The 22,932-nt window shown below is 37.2% G+C and overlaps 2 protein-coding genes across 3 annotated transcripts in view; one reads left to right on the top strand and one right to left on the bottom strand.

Moving 5' to 3' along the window:
• SAP30 (Sin3A associated protein 30) overlaps window positions 1–22,932 on the bottom strand; it is a 101,332-nt gene that overhangs the window by 65,491 nt on the left and 12,909 nt on the right. Inside the window, exon 4 of one of the 2 annotated variants that reach the window (XR_014247463.1) lies at window positions 21,229–21,293. The exons of the other annotated variant lie outside the window; for it this stretch is intronic. The gene's annotated coding sequence lies outside the window, so the exon portion shown is untranslated. The remainder of the gene's footprint in view (window positions 1–21,228; window positions 21,294–22,932) is intronic. 2 annotated transcript variants of the gene reach the window in all.
• SCRG1 (stimulator of chondrogenesis 1) lies at window positions 915–21,655 on the top strand. Its single transcript, XM_082402172.1, has 3 exons — window positions 915–1,322; window positions 18,465–18,720; window positions 21,415–21,655. Exons 2-3 carry the CDS (start codon window positions 18,479–18,481, stop codon window positions 21,467–21,469), a joined length of 297 nt encoding a protein of 98 aa, XP_082258298.1. The 5' UTR covers window positions 915–1,322; window positions 18,465–18,478; the 3' UTR covers window positions 21,470–21,655.

Below are 22,932 nucleotides of genomic sequence, written 5' to 3'. Positions count from 1 at the left end.
CCAATACAGGGGGCACAGGTTCAATCCCTGGTCAGGGAACGAAGATCCCACGTGCTGTGCGGCGCAGACGAAAAAAAAAAAAAAGAAAAGAAAATCCAACTGGTCACCACATCTTTTCAGTTTTGCTTCCTGACCATCTTCTCTTCTGGGTTACCCTCCTCCCTGCCTCTAGACTCTTCCCTCCCACACCGTCCTCCTCTGACACTGCAGTCAGCGGGTTCATCCTTTCTAATGGTTTTCATCATCTTTCCGTTGACCTTCAGGATAAATCCACAGTTTTTAGCACAGCATATGAGGTACTTCATCAACTTGCCCCTTTCTCTTCCTCTGTTTTATCTCCTCCCACCCTCAGTTCCAGCCACATGAAACCACTGTAATCCCCAAAGTTATCACCTCTCCTTCACCGCCATGCCCTTGTTAATACAACCAGGATCACCCCCTGTTCTCCATCTAGATTATCTTGCTCTGTTATAATCCTTCTAACTCCTGGGACTCTGCTCCAGATGGAGTTAAAACAACAACTAAAGGATAGTTAACAGATGCTACAACTCCAGTTCAGTTTGCTCAAAACAGAGTGAAATTCCTTTCGTGCCTTTATTTCTGAGGCACAGAAAAGATTTATTTCTTAGTCGTTTTATTTTTTGCTTTCCAGTGACAGATAATGACTCTTTGCGTGAGGAGCTGGTGAGGTGGGATAGACCTTCTACCAATATGTCAAAATAAGAGATCTAGATGGTGAGGAAAACTTGGTGAAAACTCACAAAGAAACTGTGAAAGGGGAAGAGGTGCAAAGCCAGCCGCTCTCCTGAATCACAGGAGCCATTCTTCCTGCTCCTCCTCCCCCCTCCCTCCCTCTCCTCTGCTTTCTCTGTCCTTATCTCTCTGCTCTCTTTGTCCTCATCTCTCTGTCTCTGTCTGTCTCTCTCTCACACACACACACACACACACACACACACACACTTCTCTTAAGGGAAGAAGAGCTCTGTGTTCTCTTTAAATCCCTCAGGTCCTACATTTTATTGCTCTAACAGTCTGCCTCCCTGAGGTTCCTGCCCAGACCAGCTATTTCCTTCGGTAGAGAAGCTGTTGGTTCACTCTCGCCTGGCTTGGAAGCGTCTGGGGGGCAGGTCTCACAGCCCCATCTCTCGCCCCCACCTCCTCTCCCCGGTCCTGGCGGGCGGGGGACAAGGCAGACAAAGGTCCATTTGTAACCTCCTTCTAGCACCTCCTCTCTTCTCCTTTTGCCCAAACTCACCCAGCGAGTTGGAGCATTTCAGAAGATTCCTCTGTCAAGAAGACCAAAGGAAAGGAGAAGAAAAAGGGTATGGACTTTTTTTCCTTAAAAATCATTTTATGTCATTGATTCTACTGCAAACTACTGCTATAGATTAGAGCAGAAGTGTATTTGTGTCTTGAGTCAGAAGAGAAGGACAGAGAGGCAGAGAGAGTCTCTGAGGAGGTGATGTGTGCACTTTGAGAAAGAGGATGCTTTCCCAGGTTAGAGGAAAAGAATCAGATGAAAAGAGAACAGAAAATGTACATTCCTTAACGGGAAAGGCATTTAACTGGGGACTTAAAAGGAGGCAGCTCCCTCACTGCTGCTCCTTGTTAAAGCCCCCGTCTGCCCTGAATCTGGCTCCACCATTCCACCTCTCAGGACTACGCGAGGCTGACGAAGTACACAAGTTCCTTTTCAATGCAGTAGCTGTATCTCTGTATTCCTACTTTATGTAAAGTTTAATGGCAATGTCTAAGAAAGTGAATGTTTTCTGCTTTTAAAAATCCTGATTCCTTCTAGAAAAATGGTATCGATGACCTTAACTGCCAAGCAGAAACAGACACAGATGTAGAGGACAAATGTATGGATAGCAAGGGGGAAAGGGGTGGGGTGGGAGGAGTTGGGAGATTGGGATTGACACATATACAACTATTGATACTATGTATAAAATAGACAACTGATGGGAATATACTGCATAGCACAGGGAACTCCACTTAATGCACTGTAATGTCCTAAATGGGAGGGAAACCCAAAAGGGAGGGGATATATGTATCTGTATGGCTGATTCATTTCGCTGTGCAGTAGAAGCTAATACAACATTGTAAAGCAACTATACTCCAATAAAAAAATTTTATAATCCTGATTCCTAAAAGGTATAAATGTGTGAGACAAAGAGGGAATTCATGGAATTCATCCTTGGTGTCCCCACCGTGGAACACAACACAGTGTCTGTACTGCTGTGATACAGGGAACTCTTTTTCCCTTTGGGGCTTATAAAAATTCCTCTTTAAAATTCCTTGACTTAGTTACATAGACCGTGTAAAGCTCTCCCAAACGCTGGTCCTTTTATCCAGTGATGATGATTTCTCATGGCCAGGGAAATAGTTAACATGATGCAAGCCTGCGTACTCATATCATTCTCTGAGGTGCTTGAAGGCAGACCACCTTCAGGGAGGACGTGGACTTTGTTTTTCCACTGATGAAGGTCTCTTGGGTACTGGGGCTGATCGTGTCTATTTTAAAGATGTTTGGAAGGCTTATCCACCTTCTACTACCACTTCTTTTCCTTTAACCTACACTTTGAGAAGTTTCACTCCAGCCCTCAGTCATTCTAATACAAAACTCTTCTGGTACAGAGAGTGGGAATTTTAACAATAATAGTGATTTTCATCCACCAGGAAAGATGAATGGAAAAACACCACAACTGGACGGCAGTTTTAATCTCTTCCAACTATAATTTTGATTTTTTAAATGCCAAGTTCTGAGCTGGAATTTTCACTTGTTTGTGCAGCCTTTGCTTCTTTCTGGCTGTGTTATGAAAGGAATCTGAAAATGGGCTGCCCTTTCTGTCTAACTCATCAACTCTGTTTCATCCCACTGCTCTTAATACCAGTTTCCAGAACTGGCATCAGCTGTCTGCATGAGCATTGCTGCATAAAGCCCTCAACGCTTTCACGACATAGCTCTGTCTTGGCCATTAAATGAGATACTTTTTCAAGTCTCCACTTAACTCCAACCATTCAAAAGCCTGCCGGTGCCAAATACCCTCACACAACCAAAATTTGCAATGCCCTACCCATATGATGGTGACAATGATTTGTTGCTTAATTGGAAACATCTTGTTCATAGTTCTGTATCCTCTGCAGTGATCTATTAAAAATAATGCCACTATTGGGATATGAATGGTATCTTACAATATTAATTATATAAAATTGAATCCAAAAAAACCAATTGGTAACTATCTAAAGATCTCTTGTTATTCCTTCAGATATTCAGTTTTTAGCCTTGTTTTCTGTTGTAATTTGGATGTACTTCAGGAGGAATTTTAAATGCATGTACTTCAACAGAAAGAGGGGGAAAAAATAGAGCAATTTGCTTCGAATTGGTCAAAGTCATTTCACTCTTGTTGGCGCTTGAAAAATATATGATCTTGATGGACTGCGAAGGATGAAGGTCGGTGTCTTTTAATGAAAAAACAAACCAATGTATCATGGTAACATACTGGTTCAGGCATCTCCCCACTTGCCAAATAATAGTTAAAGCTATTTATCTGCACTTAAGTAAAAGAAGAAGAGAAGACTTCAGTTCAGTTCAAACATGTAATTTATAAAGTGTTAAAAAAAAAAAAAAAAAACTACCAGGGAGTGCTCACCAGGTGTGGAACTTTCCATCCCGGTACGTGACTGAGGTGGACAAGAGACATCATTCTGTGCTCTGGCCGGGACACAGCCAGGAAAGGCGCACGGTGTGGCAACATACCCACTTACTTCTCCAGCAATTTACTTGTTCCTTCCTTCAGCAAACGCTTTCTGAATGCTTCCTGTGAGCCCAGCCTGGAAGCAGGCCCCTGAGAGATGCAGGAGGAGGGGAAGGTACCCTGCTTGCCTTCTCAGCGCTGGCATCTCTTCCCCCAGTCCCCGTACATGGGCTGGCCCTGGTCTCCATCCCTCCCCTCTTCTCTTCCCACTCTGCACTCACTACCCTGCGGTCCCACAGCTATAAATACTATCGATAAATATCCCCATGACTCTCGAATTCATACTTCTGGCCCTGACTTCCAGACTCACATTCAACTGCCTACTCAGAATCTTCATTTCATGTCTGATAGGCATCTCAGATTAACTTGTCCAAATTCTTTTTTGGTCGTTTGTTTAAATTTTTATTGGAGTATAGATGCTTTACAACGTTGCGTTAGTTTCTACTGTACAGCAAAGTGAATCAGCTATACATATACATATATCCACTCTTTTTTGGATTTCCTTCCCATTTAGGTCACCACAGAGCACTGAGTAGAGTTCCCTGTGCTATACAGTAGCTTCTCATTAGTTATCTGCTTTATACATATTATCAATGCAAATCAGCCAAGAATGTCAAGGCCAAAAGGAAAAAAGTAAAATATATATGCAGCAATATATATATTTATTTTATTTCGTACCTGTATGAGATGATATATGTACACTAAACTTATTGTGATAATAACTTCATGATGTATGTAAATCAAATCATTATGCTATATACCTTAAACTTATACCGTGCTATTTGTCAATTATATCTCAATAAAACTGGAAGGAAAAAAAAATTAACTTGTCCAAAAGTTTACCCTTAGATCCCCTCCGCTAGATCGACTCCTTGCAATTCATCCTCAGCTCATGTCAGTAAATGTCAGTACCACTGAGGTCAGAAACCTAAGAGTCATCCTGGATTCTTTCCCTCACCTCATTCTTCAATCAACTTCAACTTCTTTCTCCGACGTACCTCTCCCCCGCCAGCCCCCGCAAACATAAATGTTAGAGTTTCCCACTGTCCCTGGCCACCTCAATTTCTCCTTCTTAACACCCTCGCCAATGCACATCAAAAAGAAGCACACAAAATGTTAACAACAGCCCTCTCCATGTTGACACTCCAGTTGAATTTTATTCTATCTGTGCTTTTCTGTATTTTCCATGTTTAAACTATTACATTTTTTTAGAAAAATTATTGATATTTTTCTAAAAAAAAAATATCCAACTAGGATTACAGTTCTCATTAGAACCATCCGATGGAAAGAAAGCATAAGACATTAATAGTCATGAAGTGAGCTTAAGAACAAACTACACTTAAATGCAGGAAATATAAGAAAGGTAATACGAGGCCAAATTGTCTAAATGCATGACTTTGTCCAAAGGCCACAAGGAATAGACAGAATTAAGATAGATTACCAAAAATACGAACATGATTACATAGTAAAAAAAACTGTGAAGATCAAAGCTCTAAAAGATAAGAAATATGCCAAAGACCTAAAATAACAGAAAAATTCTATCACATTAGGGCAAAAAGATTAAAAAGAGCTTACAGTTCCCTTCCCAACTCCTCCCCATACACCCCACCTTCTGATAGAGAGGAATTTGGTGAGAGGGGTTAGAGAAAAGCCAGGTGATGTTTGTTGTTGAATCCTCTGATAAAGGTACACATACACAGAAACATATTTTTAAGTCACATATGAGCTAGTAGGCCAGAATAAATGCTAGTTTTGACAAAAAGCAAGCAAACAAACAAAAGAAATTGGGAAGTACATTTTAAAGTCAAACTATTTAGAAAAAATTAAATACAATTAAATTAAAACAGTAGTACCTGATGACATGCAAATTTAAGTATTTGGTAGCTCACTAACCTCTTCCAGGAATAAATAGTTCTCTGCAACTAGATATTGAGTTTAGTAATCTGAGAAACTCCTCCTTCCCTGGCTGTAAGCATTTGAAGATTAGGATATATTATTTATTCTTTCACTAATGTGCCAGGCACTGTTTAGGGTACTTGGATACATATCAGACAAAATCCTGCCTTCCTGGAGCTTACATTCAAGTTTGGGGAGACACAATTAGAATATTTTATAATAATTTAGAGATTTATAAATGCCATGGAAAACTAGAGCAAGTAAGGCAGATTAAGAATCTGAAAGAGGAGATAGAATTTTATTTTTTTCATTTAAAAAATTTTTAAATTGAAGTATAGTTGATTTACAATGTTGTGTTAGTTTCTGGTGTACAGCACATATATATTCTTTTTCAGAGTCTTTTCCATTATAGGTTATTATAAGATATTGAATATAATTTCCTGTGCTATATGGTCTTTGTTGTTTATCTATTTTATATATTGTAGTATATATCTGTTAATTCCAAACTCCTAATTTGTCCCTCCCCCTGACCTTTCCCCTTTGGAAATCGTAAGTTTGCTTTCTGTGTCTGTAAGTCTGTTTCTGTTTTGTAAATAAGTTCACTTGTATCATTTTTTTAGATTCCACATATAAGTGATATCCTATGATATTTGGCTTTCTCTGTCTGACTTACCTCACTTAGTATGATAATCCCTAGGTCTATCCATGTTGCTGCAAACGTCTTTATTTCATTCTTTTTTATGGCTGAGTAATATTCCATTGTATATCTGTGCCACACCTTCTTTATCCATTCCTGTCGATGGACACTTAGGTTGCTCCCATGTCTTGGATGTTGTGAACAGTGCTGCAGTGAACATAGGGGTGCAGGTAAGGGGAGACAGAGTTTTAAATAGCACAGTGGGGTAGGTGTTATTGAGGAGCAAAGGCTTGAAGAAGGTGAGGTAGTTAGATATGCAGATATTTGGAGGAAGAGCTTTCCAAGCAGAGGAAATAACCAGTGCAAAGGCCCTGAGGCAAGAATGCATCTGGCATTTTTGAGGAACAGCTGGAACAGAACAAACAAGGGGAAGAATAGATGATTTCAGAGAGGTGATGGGGAGCCAGATTGCATATGGAGGTCACTGCAATGACTTTAGCTTTGACTCAAAGAAAGTGGAATTGTGGGAAGAGGATGGGTTTAGTTATTGATATTTTCCTTAATTCCTTTGGTATTCCTGGCACTCTGGACAGTGCCTGGCATAAATGAAACACTAAGAAACATTTGTTAAGTGAAACTAAGTAAAAGCAGCTTGCTCCTATTCTCCTCTCTCTCATGTGATTGCTGAACAGCTTGATCAGTGACCTGCACATTCGCACTATTCTCTCACTTCCCCATCTTCCCAGCAATGGCTGCTCTTCTCCTGAAAATCCTTGCTGGGTTGATGCTGGTCTCTGCAGAGGAAGTACAAGAAGATCTGGGCCTAAAGATTAGAGAGCGACTCTGGGCTACATTTCAGCAGCCTATTTCTTCGAGGACAAAGTTTACAAGCACCATTGTGGAAGTAGGAAGGGCAGCCTAAATGAATGGCTCCTGTGCAACCATACTGGGTCTTATTTGTTGAATTCTGGGACAAATAGCTACTTACCCTATCTAAGAGATGCACATCAGAGGAACCATATTTCAATTTGGGGAAGGGAGAGTAGAAGAAGGGAGAAACATAATTCTGAGAATTCGGCTTGTGTTAAAATCAACAGAGTACCACACAGCTCATTTTCAGAATCTGTAAGATTTGGGTTTCTGTCCTTCATATTCCTCCCAAAATAGCTACAAATAGTGAGAGTGATACAGAAAGCTTTACTTCTGCCCAAGATGCAGTAACAAGAACCAGAGCTGCCCACTCCCTTGAAACAACAACAAAAAACAGCCAAAATATATGAAACAACCTTTGTCAAAACACTGGATTTCAAGCAAGGAAGAACACTGATTCTTGGGAGATGGGAAGCAAGTGAGGTGAGCCCTACAATTTCCCCCAGTCTACTGCCTTGAGGGAACCCAGATAGAGTCCAGCCAACTCCCCGAGTTGTAGAAATGGGGCTGAGAGTCAGGGAGACCAAGGCAGCTGGAGACCACAGAACAGAGTGCCTGAGAGAAGACAGATACACAGAGACAGAACCCTGGAGTCTGCAGAGGGCCCCACTCAAGTATTTGGCAGAAAATTGATTAGTATATGCAAATGAGGGAACTATGGAAGTGGGGAGGGGAGGAGGAATATCTGAAAGGATTAGAGAACAGAGTGCTTGGTACTCAAAAGGCCAGGAATACTCACAGAGAAGGAATGGCCTCAGTAGTGAGGAATAATTAGCCCTAGACTGAGAACAGATCTGGAACCACCTAACAAATCATAAAAGCAAGACTTGCAAGGATCAAACCGCTTCCAACTAACTTAGTTGCATCCCAAAACAAAGCACAAGAATACTTATAAGAATATAAAAATACCCAGCATCCAATAAGGCAAAATTATAAATTTCTGACATCCAGTCAAAGATTACCAGGCATACAAAGAAGCAGGAAAACATAACTCATAATTAGAATAATCAATCAATCGAGACCAACCCAGAACTGATACATGTTAGAATTAAAAAGCAATATTAAAACAGATATATCCTTAAGGTGCTGAAAGAAAAAAACTGCCAACCTATCATACTATAACCTGTTATACTATAACCTTTGTTCAAAAACAAAGGTGAAATAAAGACATTTTCAGACATACAAAAGCTGAAAGAATTCATCACCAGCCAACCTACATAAGAATATTAAAGGATATCCTTCAGGTATAGGGAAAATGATATCAAATGGAAATATGGATTTACACAAAGGAACAAAAAGCACTGGAAATAGAAACTGCATAGATAAACGTGTAATATTTTTTCTTCTTATTTAAATCCCTAAAGTTTAACTGACTGTTTAAACAAAATAATAAACTTGGGGTTTATAGCATATACATAAAAAAAATGTATAACAATAATAGCATAAAGGATGGGAGGAGAGAAATGTTAATATATTCTTGTAAAGTTCTTATACTAATGTAAAGCATCATAATATCGTTTGAAGAAAGACAATGATAAGTAAAAATAGATAACATAAACCCTAAGTCAATCACCAAAATAGCACAATGAAGAATTACAGCTTATCAGCCAAGAGAAGAAGTAAAGTGAAATTATAAAAAAATTACAGTTAATCCAAAAGAGCACATAAAAAGAGGGGAAAAGAAACAAAGAACAGATGGACCAAATAGAGAACAAATTATGACAGATTTAAATCTAACCATGTCAATAATCACATTAAATGTGAATGATCTAAGCACTCCCCTTAAAAGGCAGAGGTAGTCAGTTTAGATAAAAAAGCAAGACCAACCTATAGACTGCCTGTCTATAAGAAACACATTTGAAATATAAAGCCACAAAAAGTAAAAATAAAAGCACGGAAAAATATGTTCAGAGGTCAGAAGATCCAATATTATTATGATGCTAATACTCTCCAAATTTATCTATAGATTTAATGTAATCTCAACCAAAGTTCCAGCAGGCTTTTTCTGTAGAAACTGACAAGCTGATGATAAAATTCATAATAGACTGCAAAAAACCTAGAATTGCCAAAACAACTTTGTAAAAGAAGAACAAAGGTTTGAGGATAATTCTACCCAATCCCAAGAATTACTATAAAGCATCAGTAATCAAAACTGTAGTACTGGCATAAAAATAAACAAATAGATGAATGGAAAAGAACAGAGTCCAGAAACAGGCCCACACCTATATTAAAAAGTGATATTTGGGCTTCCCTGGTGGCGCAGTGGTTGAGAATCTGCCTGCCAATGCAGGGGACACGGGTTCGAGCCCTGGTCTGGGAAGATCCCACATGCCGCGGAGCAACTAGGCCCGTGAGCCACAACTACTGAGCCTGCACGTCTGGAGCCTGTGCTCCGCAACAAGAGAGGCCGCGATAGTGAGAGGCCCGCGCACCGCGATGAAGAGTGGCCCCCGCTTGCCACAACTAGAGAAAGCCCTCGCACAGAGATGCAGACACAACACAGCCAAAAATAAATAAATAAATTAATTAAAAAAAAAAAGTAATTAGAAATGGACTGCTTACCTTTAAAAAAAAAAAAGTGATATTTGACAAAGATGCAAAGGCAATTCAGTGGAGAAACAACAGTCTTCTCAACTTATAGTGCTAAAACTATTGGACAACCATAGTTGAAAAAACAACCTAAAGAAGAATTTCAATCCATATGCACTATATACAAAAACCAAAAAAAACTAATATGGACCATGAAACTAAATGTGAAACATAAAACTACAAAACTTTAGAAGAAAACATAGAAGAAACACTTTGTGACCTTGGGTAAGGCAATAATTTCTTAGCTATGACACCAAAAGCACATTCCATTAAAAAAATTGAGAAATCAGACTTCATTAATTTTAAGAACTTATGCTTCTTTTAAAATCACTGTTAAGAAAGTGAAAAGGAAAGCCATGCATGAAGAGTAAATGTTTGCAAAACCTATTTATTAGGGCTTCATCTCACTAAAAGACCAAGCCCTAATAAATAATATCTCTATTAGATATTATTATAACTTGTGTCTGGAATATATAAAGAACCCTCACAACTCAAGAACACAAGCCCAATTTTTTAAAATGGGAAAAGATTTGAACAGATGGTTCACCAAAGAAGATACACAGATGAACATAAGCATATGAAAGAGGCTCAATACCATTAATCATTAAGGAAATGAAACATAAAACGACCATGAGACAGCTATTAGAATAGCAAAAAATAAAAAAGACTGACCATACCAAGTGTTGGAGAGGACGTGGACAAACTGGACTGCTGGTGGAAATTTTAAATAGTACAACCACTTTGGAAAAACAATTTAGCAATTCCTTAAAACGTAAAACATACACCTACCAGCTATTCTACTCCTACGTGAATACTGAGAAAAATCTCCACAAGGTTCTGGCAGGTGATGGGAAAGGAACCCTCCTGAAATATGTCAGAGCATTCTGTTCTTCTTAACAAGGCCCGCCCTTGGGAGAAACTAGTGAACCAGAGCCTAATCAGCTGGAGTATTATCAGAGCCCGACTGATCTGGGGGAAGGGAAATACCCAACTCCAGCCCACCTAGCCATCCTGTCCCACCTAAGGGGAGAGGAAAGAAATGAGACACATTTGTGAAGTTCGCAGCCCGGAAGCACAGTCTCACTAAAAGACCAAGTCCTAATTACAGGACCATGGAATGCTTCCTCTCCCTTCATATCTCACCACCACATTACCAAAGGCCTAGTTACAGCAGTTCCTTTTACCTGGTACATAGTGTCTGGCTATCAAGAAAAACTTACAAGTCATACCAAAGACAAACAGATAAAGCAAGCATGAGAATCAGACATGAAAGTGATGTTGGAATTATGAGACCAGGAACTTAAAACAACTGTGATTAAAGATGATGGATTGGAGTGGGGGGGATGCCCAATGCCACTTAAAATGCATACCATTACCAACAAGGTAGAACAAACTTACAAGCATCTTCCTGATACTAGATGGGGATTAGAAAGGGATATCCTATTTAAATGTATGTAGCATGCAAAATATTAAATGTAAATTAATGATACTATACCTATTACAGTAAAATTTTAAAATGTGTAAAAAAAATCCTGTGATTAATATGTTAAGGGGTCTAATGGATAAAGTGGACAGCATGAAAGAATAGATGGGCAATGCCAGCAGAGAGATGGAAATCCTAAGAAAGAACCAAAAATAAATAGTAGAGATAAAAAGAACACTGTTGGGCTTTCCTGGTGGCGCAGTGGTTAAGAATCCACCTGCCAATGCAGGGGACATGGGTTCGAGCCCTGGTCCGGGAAGATCCCACATGCCACAGAGCAACTAAGCCCGCGTGCCACAACTACTGAGCCTGTGCTCTTGAGCCCGTGAGCCACAACTACTGAAGCCCATGTGCCACAACTACTGAAGCCTGTGTGCCTAGAGCCTGTGCTCCGCAACAAGAGAAGCCACCGCAATGAGAAGCCCTCGCACCGCCACGAAGAGTAGCCCCCGCTCACTGCAACTAGAGAAAGCCCGCGCACAGCAACGGAAGACCCAACGCAGCCAATCAGTCAATCAATCAATCAATCAATCAATGAATAAAATAAAATAAAAAAGAATAGCTCAACCCCTAGGGTAAAAAAAAAAAAAAAAAGAATACTGTAACAGAAATGAAGAATGCCTTTGGTGGGCTTCTTAGTAGACTGGACACAGCTGAAGAAAGAATCTCTGAGCTTGAGGATTGGTCAATAGAATTCTTGAAAACTGAAAGTCTAAGAGAACAAACATTGAAAAAAAAACAGAAACAGAACCTCCAAGGGCTGTGGGACAACTACAGAGGTGTAACACACGCATAACAAGAACACCAGAAGGAGAAGAAAGAGAGGAAAGAACAGAAAAAATACTTGAAACAATAATGACTGATAATTTACTTAAATTAATGTCAGAAACCAAACCACAGACCCAGGAAATTCAGAGAAGATCAAGTAGACCGTAAGTCAAAAATCTACACATGGGCAGATAATTTTCAAACTACAGAAAAACAAAGATAAAGAGAAGGTCCTTAGAAGATGCCAGAGGGGGAAAAATCACCTTACCTACAGAGGAACAAAGAAAAGAATTACATCCAACTTCTCAGAAACCGTGCAAACAAGAAGAGAGTGGAGTGAAATAAAGTGTTGAAAAAAAAATTACCAACCTAGAATTCTGTACTCTGCAAAATTATCCTTCAAAAGTAAAGGAGAAATAAAGACTTTCTCAGACAAACAAAAATTAAGAGAATTCATAGCCAGTAAACCAGCCTTGTGAAAAATGTTAGAAGTTCTTTCAAGAGAAGGAAAATAATATAGGTTAGGAACTTGGATCTACATAAAGTAAAAGCACTGAATTAGAATAAGAGAAGGTAAAATAAAAACTTTTATTCTTCTTATTCTTAATTGATCTAAGAGGTAGCGGTTTGTTCAAAATAATAGCAACAATGTATTCAACTATCTATGTTATGTATGTATATAAAGATACATATATGTATAGATATATATGCTTATTAATGGCAGCAATGATACAAGGAATGAGAGGAAGGAATTAGAATTATTTTATTATAAGGTACTCACATTACTGTACTGTGAAGTGTTATAATATTATTTGAAAGCAGAGTTGGGTTAGTTATAAATGAATACTGCAAACACTATGGCAACCACTGAAAAAGTAAAAAAGGAAAAGTATAACTAATATGTTAAAAAAGGGGAGAAAATGGAACCATAGGAAATGCTCAATTGAAACCAGAAAAGGAGGCAGAGAAAGAGTGGAAGAGAAAAATAGGAACAATAGCAATAAACAGAAAACAATAATAAGCATAGTAGATCCTAATCTAACTGTATCAATGTCAATGTTGAATGTCAATGATCTAAATGCACCAATTACAAGACAGAGACTGTCAGAATGGATCAAAAAGCATGACCCAACTATATGTTGTGTCACTTTAAATATAAATACACATATAGATCAAATGTAAATGGACGGAGAAAAATACATCATGCTAACAATAACCGAAAGAAAGCAGGAATAGCTATATTAATTTCAGACAGCGCAAACATCAAAGTAAGAAAAGTTATCAGGGATAAAGAAGGGTATTACATGATGATAAAGGGGTCAATTCTCCAAGAATACATAACAATTCTTAACGGATACTTGCCTAACAACAGTGTATCAGGTTACATGAGCTAAAAACCAATACAACTGCAAAGAAAAGTAGATGAATCCACTATCATAGTTGGAGGTTTCAACACCCTTCCCTCAGAAATGGAGAGATCCAGCAGGCAGAAAATCAGAAAGGACATAGTTGGACTCAACAACACCACCAATCAACTTGATATAATAGATATCTGTAGATCACTTCACCCAACAACAGTAGAATACACGTCTTTCTCAAGCTCACATGCAACATTCACCTAGATAGACAACATTCTGGGCCATAAAACACATCTTACCTAATTTAAAAGAAGTCACACAAGGTCTGCTCTCAGACCACAGTGGAATTAAACTAGAAATCAATAACAGAAAGATAACTGGAAAATACAAAAATGTGGAGATTAAACACATTTCTAAATAACACATGGGTCAAAGAAGAAATCTTGAGAAATTTTAAAATATTTTGAATTTAATGAAAATGAAAACACAACTTACCAAATTTGCAGGATGAAGCAAAAGCAGTGCATAGAGGGAAATTTATGAAGGCAAGGAATGCATATATTAAAGAAGAAGAGAGATCTAAAATCAATCATCTAAGTTTCTACCTTAGGAAACTAGAAAAAGAGCAAATTAAATTTGCTCCAAGTAAGCAGAAGAAAAGAAATAGTAAGAATTAGAGCAGAAATCAATAAAATTGAAAACAGGAAATCAACACAGAAAATCAATGAAAGTATAAGATGGTTCTTTGAAAAGATCTATAAAACTAATAAACCTCTAGCCAGGCTAACTAAGAAAAAAAAAGGAGAGGACACAAAATTACTAATATCTGAAATGAAAGAGGGGACATCACTACAGATCACATGGAAAGTTAAAGGATAATAAAGGAAAAGCCCATAAATTTGATAACCTAGATGAAATGAACCAATTCCTTGAAAGACACAATCTACCAAAATTCACAGAAGAAGAAATAGATGATGTGAGTAGATCTGTATCTACTAAAGAAATTGAATCAGTAATTAATAACCTCCCAAAACAGAAATCACCAGGCCCAGATGGGTTCCCTGGTGAATTCTATCAAACATTTAGGGAACAAAGTATATCAAATCTCTACAATCTCTTTCAAAGGACAGAAGCATAGGGAATACTTCCTAACTCATTCTATGAGGCCAGCATTACCCTAATACCCAAACCAGCCAAAGACATCACAAGAAAAGAAAACTACAGACCAATATCTCTCATGAACATAGATGCAAAAATCCTCAACAAATTATTAGCAAATTGAATCCAAACAAGTATAAAAAGAATGATACACCAAAATCAAGTGGGATTTATCCCAGGTATGCAAGGCTGGTTCAACATTTGAAAGTCAATTAATGTAATCCATCACATTGACAGACTAAAAAAGAAAAATCACATGATCATATCAAAAGATGCAGGAGAAGCATCTGATAAAATTTAAACTCAAGCATGATAAAAACTCTCAGTAAACTAAAAATCAAGGGGAATGTTCTCAACTTGATAAAGACTGTCTAAAGAAACCTTCAGGTAACATTATACTTAATGGTGAGAAACTTGAAGCTTTCCCACTAACATCAGGTACAAGGTAAGGATGTTGACTCTCACAACTCCTTTTCAACATCATACTGGAAGTCCTTGCTAATGCAATATGGGAAGAAAAGGAAATAAAAAGTATACAGAGTGGAAAGGAAGACATGATACTGTCTTTGTTTGCAGATGACAGGCTGTTTATGTAGAAAATACAAAAGAATCAACAAAAAACTACTGGAACTAAATCATAGCAAAGTTGTAGGGTAGAAGGTTAATATATAAAAGTCAACTGCTTTCCTATCTACTAAAAATGAGTAAGTGGAGTTTGAAATTAAAAACACAATATCATTTACATTAGCACCCTCCCAAAATGAAATACTTACGTATAAAATCTAACAAAATATATACAACAAGATCTATATGAGGAAAAACTACAAAACTGTTGAACATAACCAAAGAACTAAATAAGTGGAAAGATATTCCATATTACATGTTCATGGAGATAAGAAGACTCAATATTGTCAAGATGTCAGTTCTTCTCAACTTGGTATACAGATTCAATACAATCCCAATAAAAATCCCAGAAAGTTATCTTGTGGACACTGATAAACTGATTCTAAAGTTTATATGGAGAGGCAAAAGACCCAGAATAGCCGACACAATATTGAAAGAAAAGAACAAAGCTGGAGGACTGACACTACCTGACTTTAAGACTAACAATAAAGCTACAGTAATCAACACAGTGTGGTATTGGTGAAAGAATAGACAAATAGGTCAATGGAACAGAATAGAGAGCTCAGAAATAGAATTCTACAAATACAGTTAACTGATCTTTAACAAAAGAGCAAAAGCAATACAATGTGAAAGACAGTCTCTTCAAAAAATGGTGCTGGAACAACCAGACATCCACATGCCCCAATATGAATATAAACACAGGCTTTATACCCTTCAGAAGAAATTAATTGAAAATGGATCATAGACCTAAAAGTAAAGTACAAAACTCTAAAACTTCTAGAAGATAACATACGATAAAATCTAGATGACCTTGGGTTTGGTGATGCCTTTTCAGGCACAATACCAAAGACATGATAGATGAAAAAATAATTAATAAGCTGGACTTCATTAAAATTAAAAACACCTGCTCTTTGAAAGAAAATATTAAGAGAATTAGAAGATAAGCCACAGACTTGGAGAAAATATGTGCAAAAGGCACATCTGCTGAATGACTGTTATCCAAACTGTACAAAGAACTCTTAAAATTCAACAATAAGAAAACAAACAACCTGACTTTAAAAATGGGCCAAAGACTTTAACAGACACTTCACCAAAGAAGATATACAGATGGCAAATAAGCATATGAAAAGATGCTCCACATCATGTCATCAGAAAATGCAAATTAAAACAATGAGAGACCACTACACACCTAGTAGAATGGCCAAAATCCACAACACTGACAACACCAAAAGCTGGTGAGAATATGGCGTAACAGGAACTCTCATTCATTGCTGGTGGGAATGCAAAATAATCCAGCCACTCTGGAAGACAGTTTGACGGTTTCTGACAAAACTGAACATACTCTTAGCATATAATCCAGCAATCATGCTCCTTTGTATTCATCCACAGAGGTTAAAAACACGTCCGCATAAAAACCTGCACAAGGACGCTTATAGCAGCTTTATTCGTAATTGCCAAAACTTGGAAGCCACCAAGATGTCCTTCAGTAGATGAATGGATAAATAAACTGTGGTACATCCAGACAATGGAATATTATCCAGTGCTAAAAAAGAAAGATAGCTCTATCAAGCCATGAAGAGACATGGAGGAACTTTCAAAGCATATTACTAAATGAAAGAAGCCAATATGAAAAGCTGACATACTGTGTGATTCCATCTATAGGACATTATGGAAAAGGTGAAACTATGAAGACAATAAGAAGGACCAGCGGTTGCTGTGGGGCTGGGGGTTGGTGGGGAGAGATGAATAGGCAGAGTGCAGAGGATTTTTAGGGCAGTGAAAATACCATGTGTGATATTTAAATGATGGGTATAAGCCATTACACATTTGTCCAACCCATAGAATGTACAACACAAGGCATGAAACCGAAGGCCAACTATGGACTTAGGGTGATTCGGATGTGTCAATGTAGGGTCATCCTTGGTAAAATGTACCATGTGGTGACGGATGTTGATAACATGGGAGACTGTGCATGTGTGGGGCAGGGGGTAGACGGGAATCTGCAGCTTCTTTTCCATTTTATTGTAAGCCAAACTGCTCTAAAATAACTAAGTTTTTTTTTTTTTAAACCCATTATCTTACCTAAAATAACTGACCTTTGAGGTGCATCTAATCACAGAAAACTTCATAGTAAAATTTCCTTTCAACAATATTGTTTTCTTTCATCGCACAATATACACATCTGTCTTCCTCCCTTTTTAATACTCCAGAGGTAGGAAAGACACTTCAGCACCTGCCAACAAGATGAAATCTGAATGGCTGTGGAGTCTGATTCTGGTTCCTCCAACTATTTTGCTAGTCTTCCTTTACTACAAGAGCCTCCATTTTCTTCATGTTTAATATGGAAGCCAGAAAAACCTGATTCAATAGATAATGCATATTCCATAGTTGTACGCAGATACGATACTTAAAGTGTTATCTCCTGAAAGAGGAATTAGACTTGCAGTATGACCCCAAGAGTTCAAACTAGAACTGGTGGGTGGAAGCCACAAAAAAATATTTTCCAGTAAGGGAAACGTTAGAACTGTATCAGTGGAATATATGGATTTAGTCAACAATGAGTTCCCCATCATGGTAGGTGTTCAAGAACAGGGTAAATGCCTCTTATGGCGAATTCAAGCCTCTGTTTTCAACTGAGGCTAAGATGTAACCCATGTGGGAGAAGAGTTCACAATTACTAAAAATATGCAACAAAAATGGGTCCCCAAAATAATTCTGGAAGTTTTAAAAACTTAACTATAAATATATCTATAGAATATAATCTGTCAGTGTCAGGATAACTGGGCATGTTTCTGTCAGGGTTGGACCCAGATTCTTGGACAATGTTGTTAGGATATGCAAGGTCAAGAATCACTGTACACAATGATGCTATTTGTTCCGAAATTTACTTGAGTTTTATCACCTTAAAAAGCAGTTTTTCTCTACTGAATATACTGAAAAAAATGACTTTGGGTCCTTAAAAACACAGATTCTGGCTCTTCCCGCTATCTCCCTTCCACCTCCCTCACATAACTCTCATTCAATATTTCTTTGTGGAGCTCAGGCATGTCATTTTTAACAAATATTCTAAGTGATTTTTATTGTAGGTGGTCATAAAACTAAACTTTGAGAGACATTCAAAGAGAATAGAAAAAATCAATGCCCACTCTTTCTATTCAAGAGTTTATGAGAATGCTGCAGAACTTTATGTTCAGATGAATTCCATCTTTAAACCAAACAAACAAACATACAAACACTGACACATTTTGGTTTTTCTTCTATCTCAGGGCCAAAAGCCAAAATGAAATTTATAGTACTTGCTGTCACCGTTGGACTAACTTTGCTGCTAGGAGTCCAAGCCATGCCTGCAAATCGCCTCTCTTGCTACAGAAAGATACTGAAAGATCGCGACTGTCACAATCTTCCAGAAGGAGTAGCTGACCTGACAAAGATTGATGTAAACGTCCAGGATCACTTCTGGGATGGGAAGGGATGTGAGATGATCTGTTACTGCAACTTCAGTGAATTGCTCTGCTGCCCAAAGTAAGGAAATGCAATCACAAAACATATTGCTGTGAAGTGTATGTACAACAACTCTTTCTTAAGACACCTTCATAATGAGTGTGCTAAAATTAATCACCCTTTTCAGTAAAATCCTGTTCAAATCTCAGCTATTTTTTAGGATCATCACCATTATGTACCGAAATGAGTGTTTTCATTTAAGAGACAGAGTTTGGCAGATCTTAGTAAAACTAAATGAGATACAGGAAATTAATAACACTCCAATCTATTAAATTCTAAATTTCCTATCTGATTTTTAACCACACAAAAAAAACATCTTCTGGTGGCTGAAGTCACCTTCAAGGCTGACATCTTAAACTAATTTGAAAACTAATAAAAGGCTTTAGATAAAAGATCACAGTGAGTTTTCCAAAAGAAATAATGATGGCTTACCAATATATGCAAGTTAGAGAGAACCTGTCATCATCACTTGATATCACAAGCTTAAAATATTCTTTCCAATTTAGTAGACACAAAACAAAAATGGCACTTTGGTTTAATTTCCATGTATTTGATTGCCCGCTAGGTTGTATATCTTTTGAAATTTGTTTACTAATTGTATTTCTTAATTTGTGAATTACCTTTTTCTGTTCTCCGCCTATTTGCTTTTTAAAATATCAAATTCTAGGAAAATAATAAAAAACATAGAAATAATAAATAGTAATAACCATCAAAAAAAAGATCCCAGTGAACAGATCAAGTAACTGGATGGAAAAGTTCGGTAATGGTGAAAGAAAAACTTTCTAGCTCTATGTATGAGTTAACCAGAAATTAACTGAATAGAGATTATCCACTGACTTGGAAAGTAGATGTATTTTAAGTATAATACAAAGGTAGATAAATAAATAAATATTTATAGCTCTTGATTTTAAAATAATCTTCTCCTGGTTATTGAGGAACCTCAAATACTATGATCTTGGTTACTTCATATTGAAATCAGCTTTTTCAAATTACTTTCAACGTATCATCATATTTTTCATTTTTCTAAGAAATCTGTGAGCTAGAAAGGGCAGATATAACCATCTTATCAAAGAAAGGTGTAGAGAGGTAAAATGACCACCATCCCACATAACTAGCTAATATCAGCACTGAGACTAGAACACAGGTCTTCTGATTTGGCCTGGGTATTTTTTCTACCAAGCCAGTTGGTTCTTAAGTATGGTTCTCAGAACAGCAGCTTCAACATTACCTGAGTTCTTGTTAAAAACATAGTTCATCCTTGGGCCCCAGACCAAACCAACTGGATCAGAAACAATGGAGAGAAAGCACAGCAATTATGGCTTAAACCCTCCAAGTGATTCTGATGCATAATAAAATTTGAGAATCACTTGATTAAACAATGATATCAAGAACTCAAGTTAACTGATTCCATAAAATGATTTAACTTTTCCTACATAAATGAAACGCCATCTAATATTAAAATATCATGTTTACTTTTTTGTAAGACTTGAAACTAATTTATTGAAATGTACTTACTTTATGATATAATTTTGTGATTATCCACTGTTAATGGATGAGCTAGAAGTATGGATATATGAAAATAATTTCTGCCTGATTTTGGGTTACAGTTTTCCCAGTAGCAACAAATATCTAAGTATATTTCTTTTTTTTTTTTTTTTTTGCCTATAAACACAAATTTTATTTTGCCATTCTATTTTATCAGTTGCACTGAATATAATTAAATACAGCGCTGTATAAGTTTAAGGTGTACAGCACAATGAGTTGACATACGTATACAGCTGACCCTTGAACAACACACGTTTGAATTGCATGGGTCCACTTATCCGCAAATTTCTTTCACTAAACATAATACATACCACAGTACTATCCCATCTATGGTTGACTGAATCCTCGGATGTTGAACCACAGATATGGAGGACTGACTGTAAAGTTATGCACGGATTTTCCACTGTACAGAGGCTCAGCACCCCTTAGTGCTACATTGTTCAAGGGTCAACTGTATTGTGAAATGATTACCATAATAAGTTAACACGAATCACCTCATATAGCTACACATTTTTTTTCCCTTGTGATATCCTGTAGGATCTATTCTTAGCAACTTTCAAATATACCATACAACAGTGTTAGCTACAGTCATCATGTTGTACATTGCATGCTAAGTATATTTCTAATGAGCCATAATCATAATACTACCTTGCACATATACACAATTTTATATTATACTGTGCATTTTTATTATACATCACCTTATGTGATCTTTCCAACAAGAGTGGATAGAGTTGGGTAGCTCAAAATTTCACCTTTCCCTATAAAACCTAGAAATTTACTTATTGACTTCCCAACAAATTTTTAATCTTCTGTTTCTTAGCTGTAGATTTAAACTTCATGGCCTATCCTCACCCATATCAGAGAAATGAATATTTTGGTATGCTTGTAAAGTTTTGAAATCACCCAATCTTTCTTTTTCTTTATAGACAAATGACAGTATAATGTCCGTGGCAGATGGGGGAAAGTAGAAGAATTGATTACCTTCTTGGTCTTTGCTGCTCTTGTGGCAAAAGTCCTCCCACTCACTCTCTTTGTACTTTATTCACCTAAAAAGAATAGTCATATCTGAAATCCTGGAAATCACCGTCCATTTCTTGCTCAGAAAAGTCTAACATATATCTTAACTTTCAGCTGGATTTAATTCATTCATGTTCTGCTCTCTTTCAGAGATGTCTTCTTTGGACCAAAGATCTCTTTCGTGATTCCTTGCAACAATCACTGAGAATCATCCTGTATTCCAGACAACACCATTCTTAATTCCCCACAAACCACACTACAACAGTGTAGCTGTATTTCTGGTTTCTATGCAGTGCAATAAAGCACAGATTCTATAAATTCTTACTTGCCTAAGTAAACTTGTGTTAAATTAGCAGTAATAAAAATTCCATTTAATTTTTCTCTGTGGAAACTGTTTAAAATTTTTGACTATAAAATTTTCATCTACAAGGTGTTCACTGTGCTCAGTAAAAGAATTCTGTCCCTCAGAGGAAGAGCCATAACCCTGGCTCAAAGATGGAGAATATTTTCTGTTCTTGACAGATCATGTATACTTAATGAAAAGAACCAGAGATAAATTGAGGTTCTTGGAAGGGAAACTAGAAGTTTTCTAGTAAGAGGGGGAAAGTGAGCCAATATTTGAATATATATTATGTATGCCAAGTACTTTAAGCACATTTGCATTTTGCTCTCTTAATAAACCACAAAACCATCAAGATAAGTATTCTTAAACCCACTTTTCAGATGCTAACTCAAGTTTAAGATATTTGCTAAAAATCAAGACAGACTTTGAAGAGAGTTCCAGTTCCAAAACACTCACATAGTTGTATCCTTAAAACTATGCTACATACCCCTGACGTGTCCATTTTTCTTGGGACTAACAAAACACATTAAAAGAAACATGTAATGGATGAGAATTTAAAGTCACATGAATTTTAAAGGTAAATAAAACGGATGCCTTCAAAGATATTTTCTGGGTGTTAGAGGCAGTTTTGGACTATGCTCCACACCTTTGGAGGTGTGCGCTGACGAGTAGCCAGCAGAATTAATTTCAGAAAGTCCTTCATGCTATAAAAATTTATTAGATACTCGCTAAGTGCCAGCTGTTATTAAGATCTGGGGATGTAGTAATGAATAAGATGGACTTCTCCTCTTGGAACTTGTATTCTAACAAAACTGTAATCATTACAAACATTTATAAATGTGAAGCCTGCTGCTACAAAGGAGAAGTGTAGGGTGCTATACAAAGTACTGCTGTGGGGAAACGTTCGAGAAGCACCACACGTGTAGTAAATCTAGGAGATAACCATTTTGAGTTAAAGTGACATTGTTTCACTGAAATACATCCTTGGAGGTCCCTGATCTGTTTCTCAAGACCACACGCAGAACAGTTTCAGTGTTCAATAGGTGTTACTGGGCTGAACAAAACAATTTTGAGGTAATCAGAATTCAGTTCCTCTTAAAAGCTGCAAAAACATAAGGCAGAACATGTTTTCAAATAGTATGACTTTTACAAAAATGCATGAAGAAGTGGAATTGTTTTTAAAAAACTCAAAATATATTGTTTTATCAACACAGTATATGATTTGATTGAGCTTTTTTTTCCTTCACTGAATTGACAGGTATTAAAGTTAAACTAACACAATAACAGAAGTCTTATATCCTTTCTGGAACAGTGCATAGAATAGG

Source organism: Balaenoptera borealis (genome assembly GCF_965194805.1).
Source record: "Balaenoptera borealis genome assembly, chromosome: 8".
NCBI lineage: Eukaryota > Metazoa > Chordata > Mammalia > Artiodactyla > Balaenopteridae > Balaenoptera > Balaenoptera borealis.
This window is presented reverse-complemented; position numbering and strand designations above follow the sequence as displayed.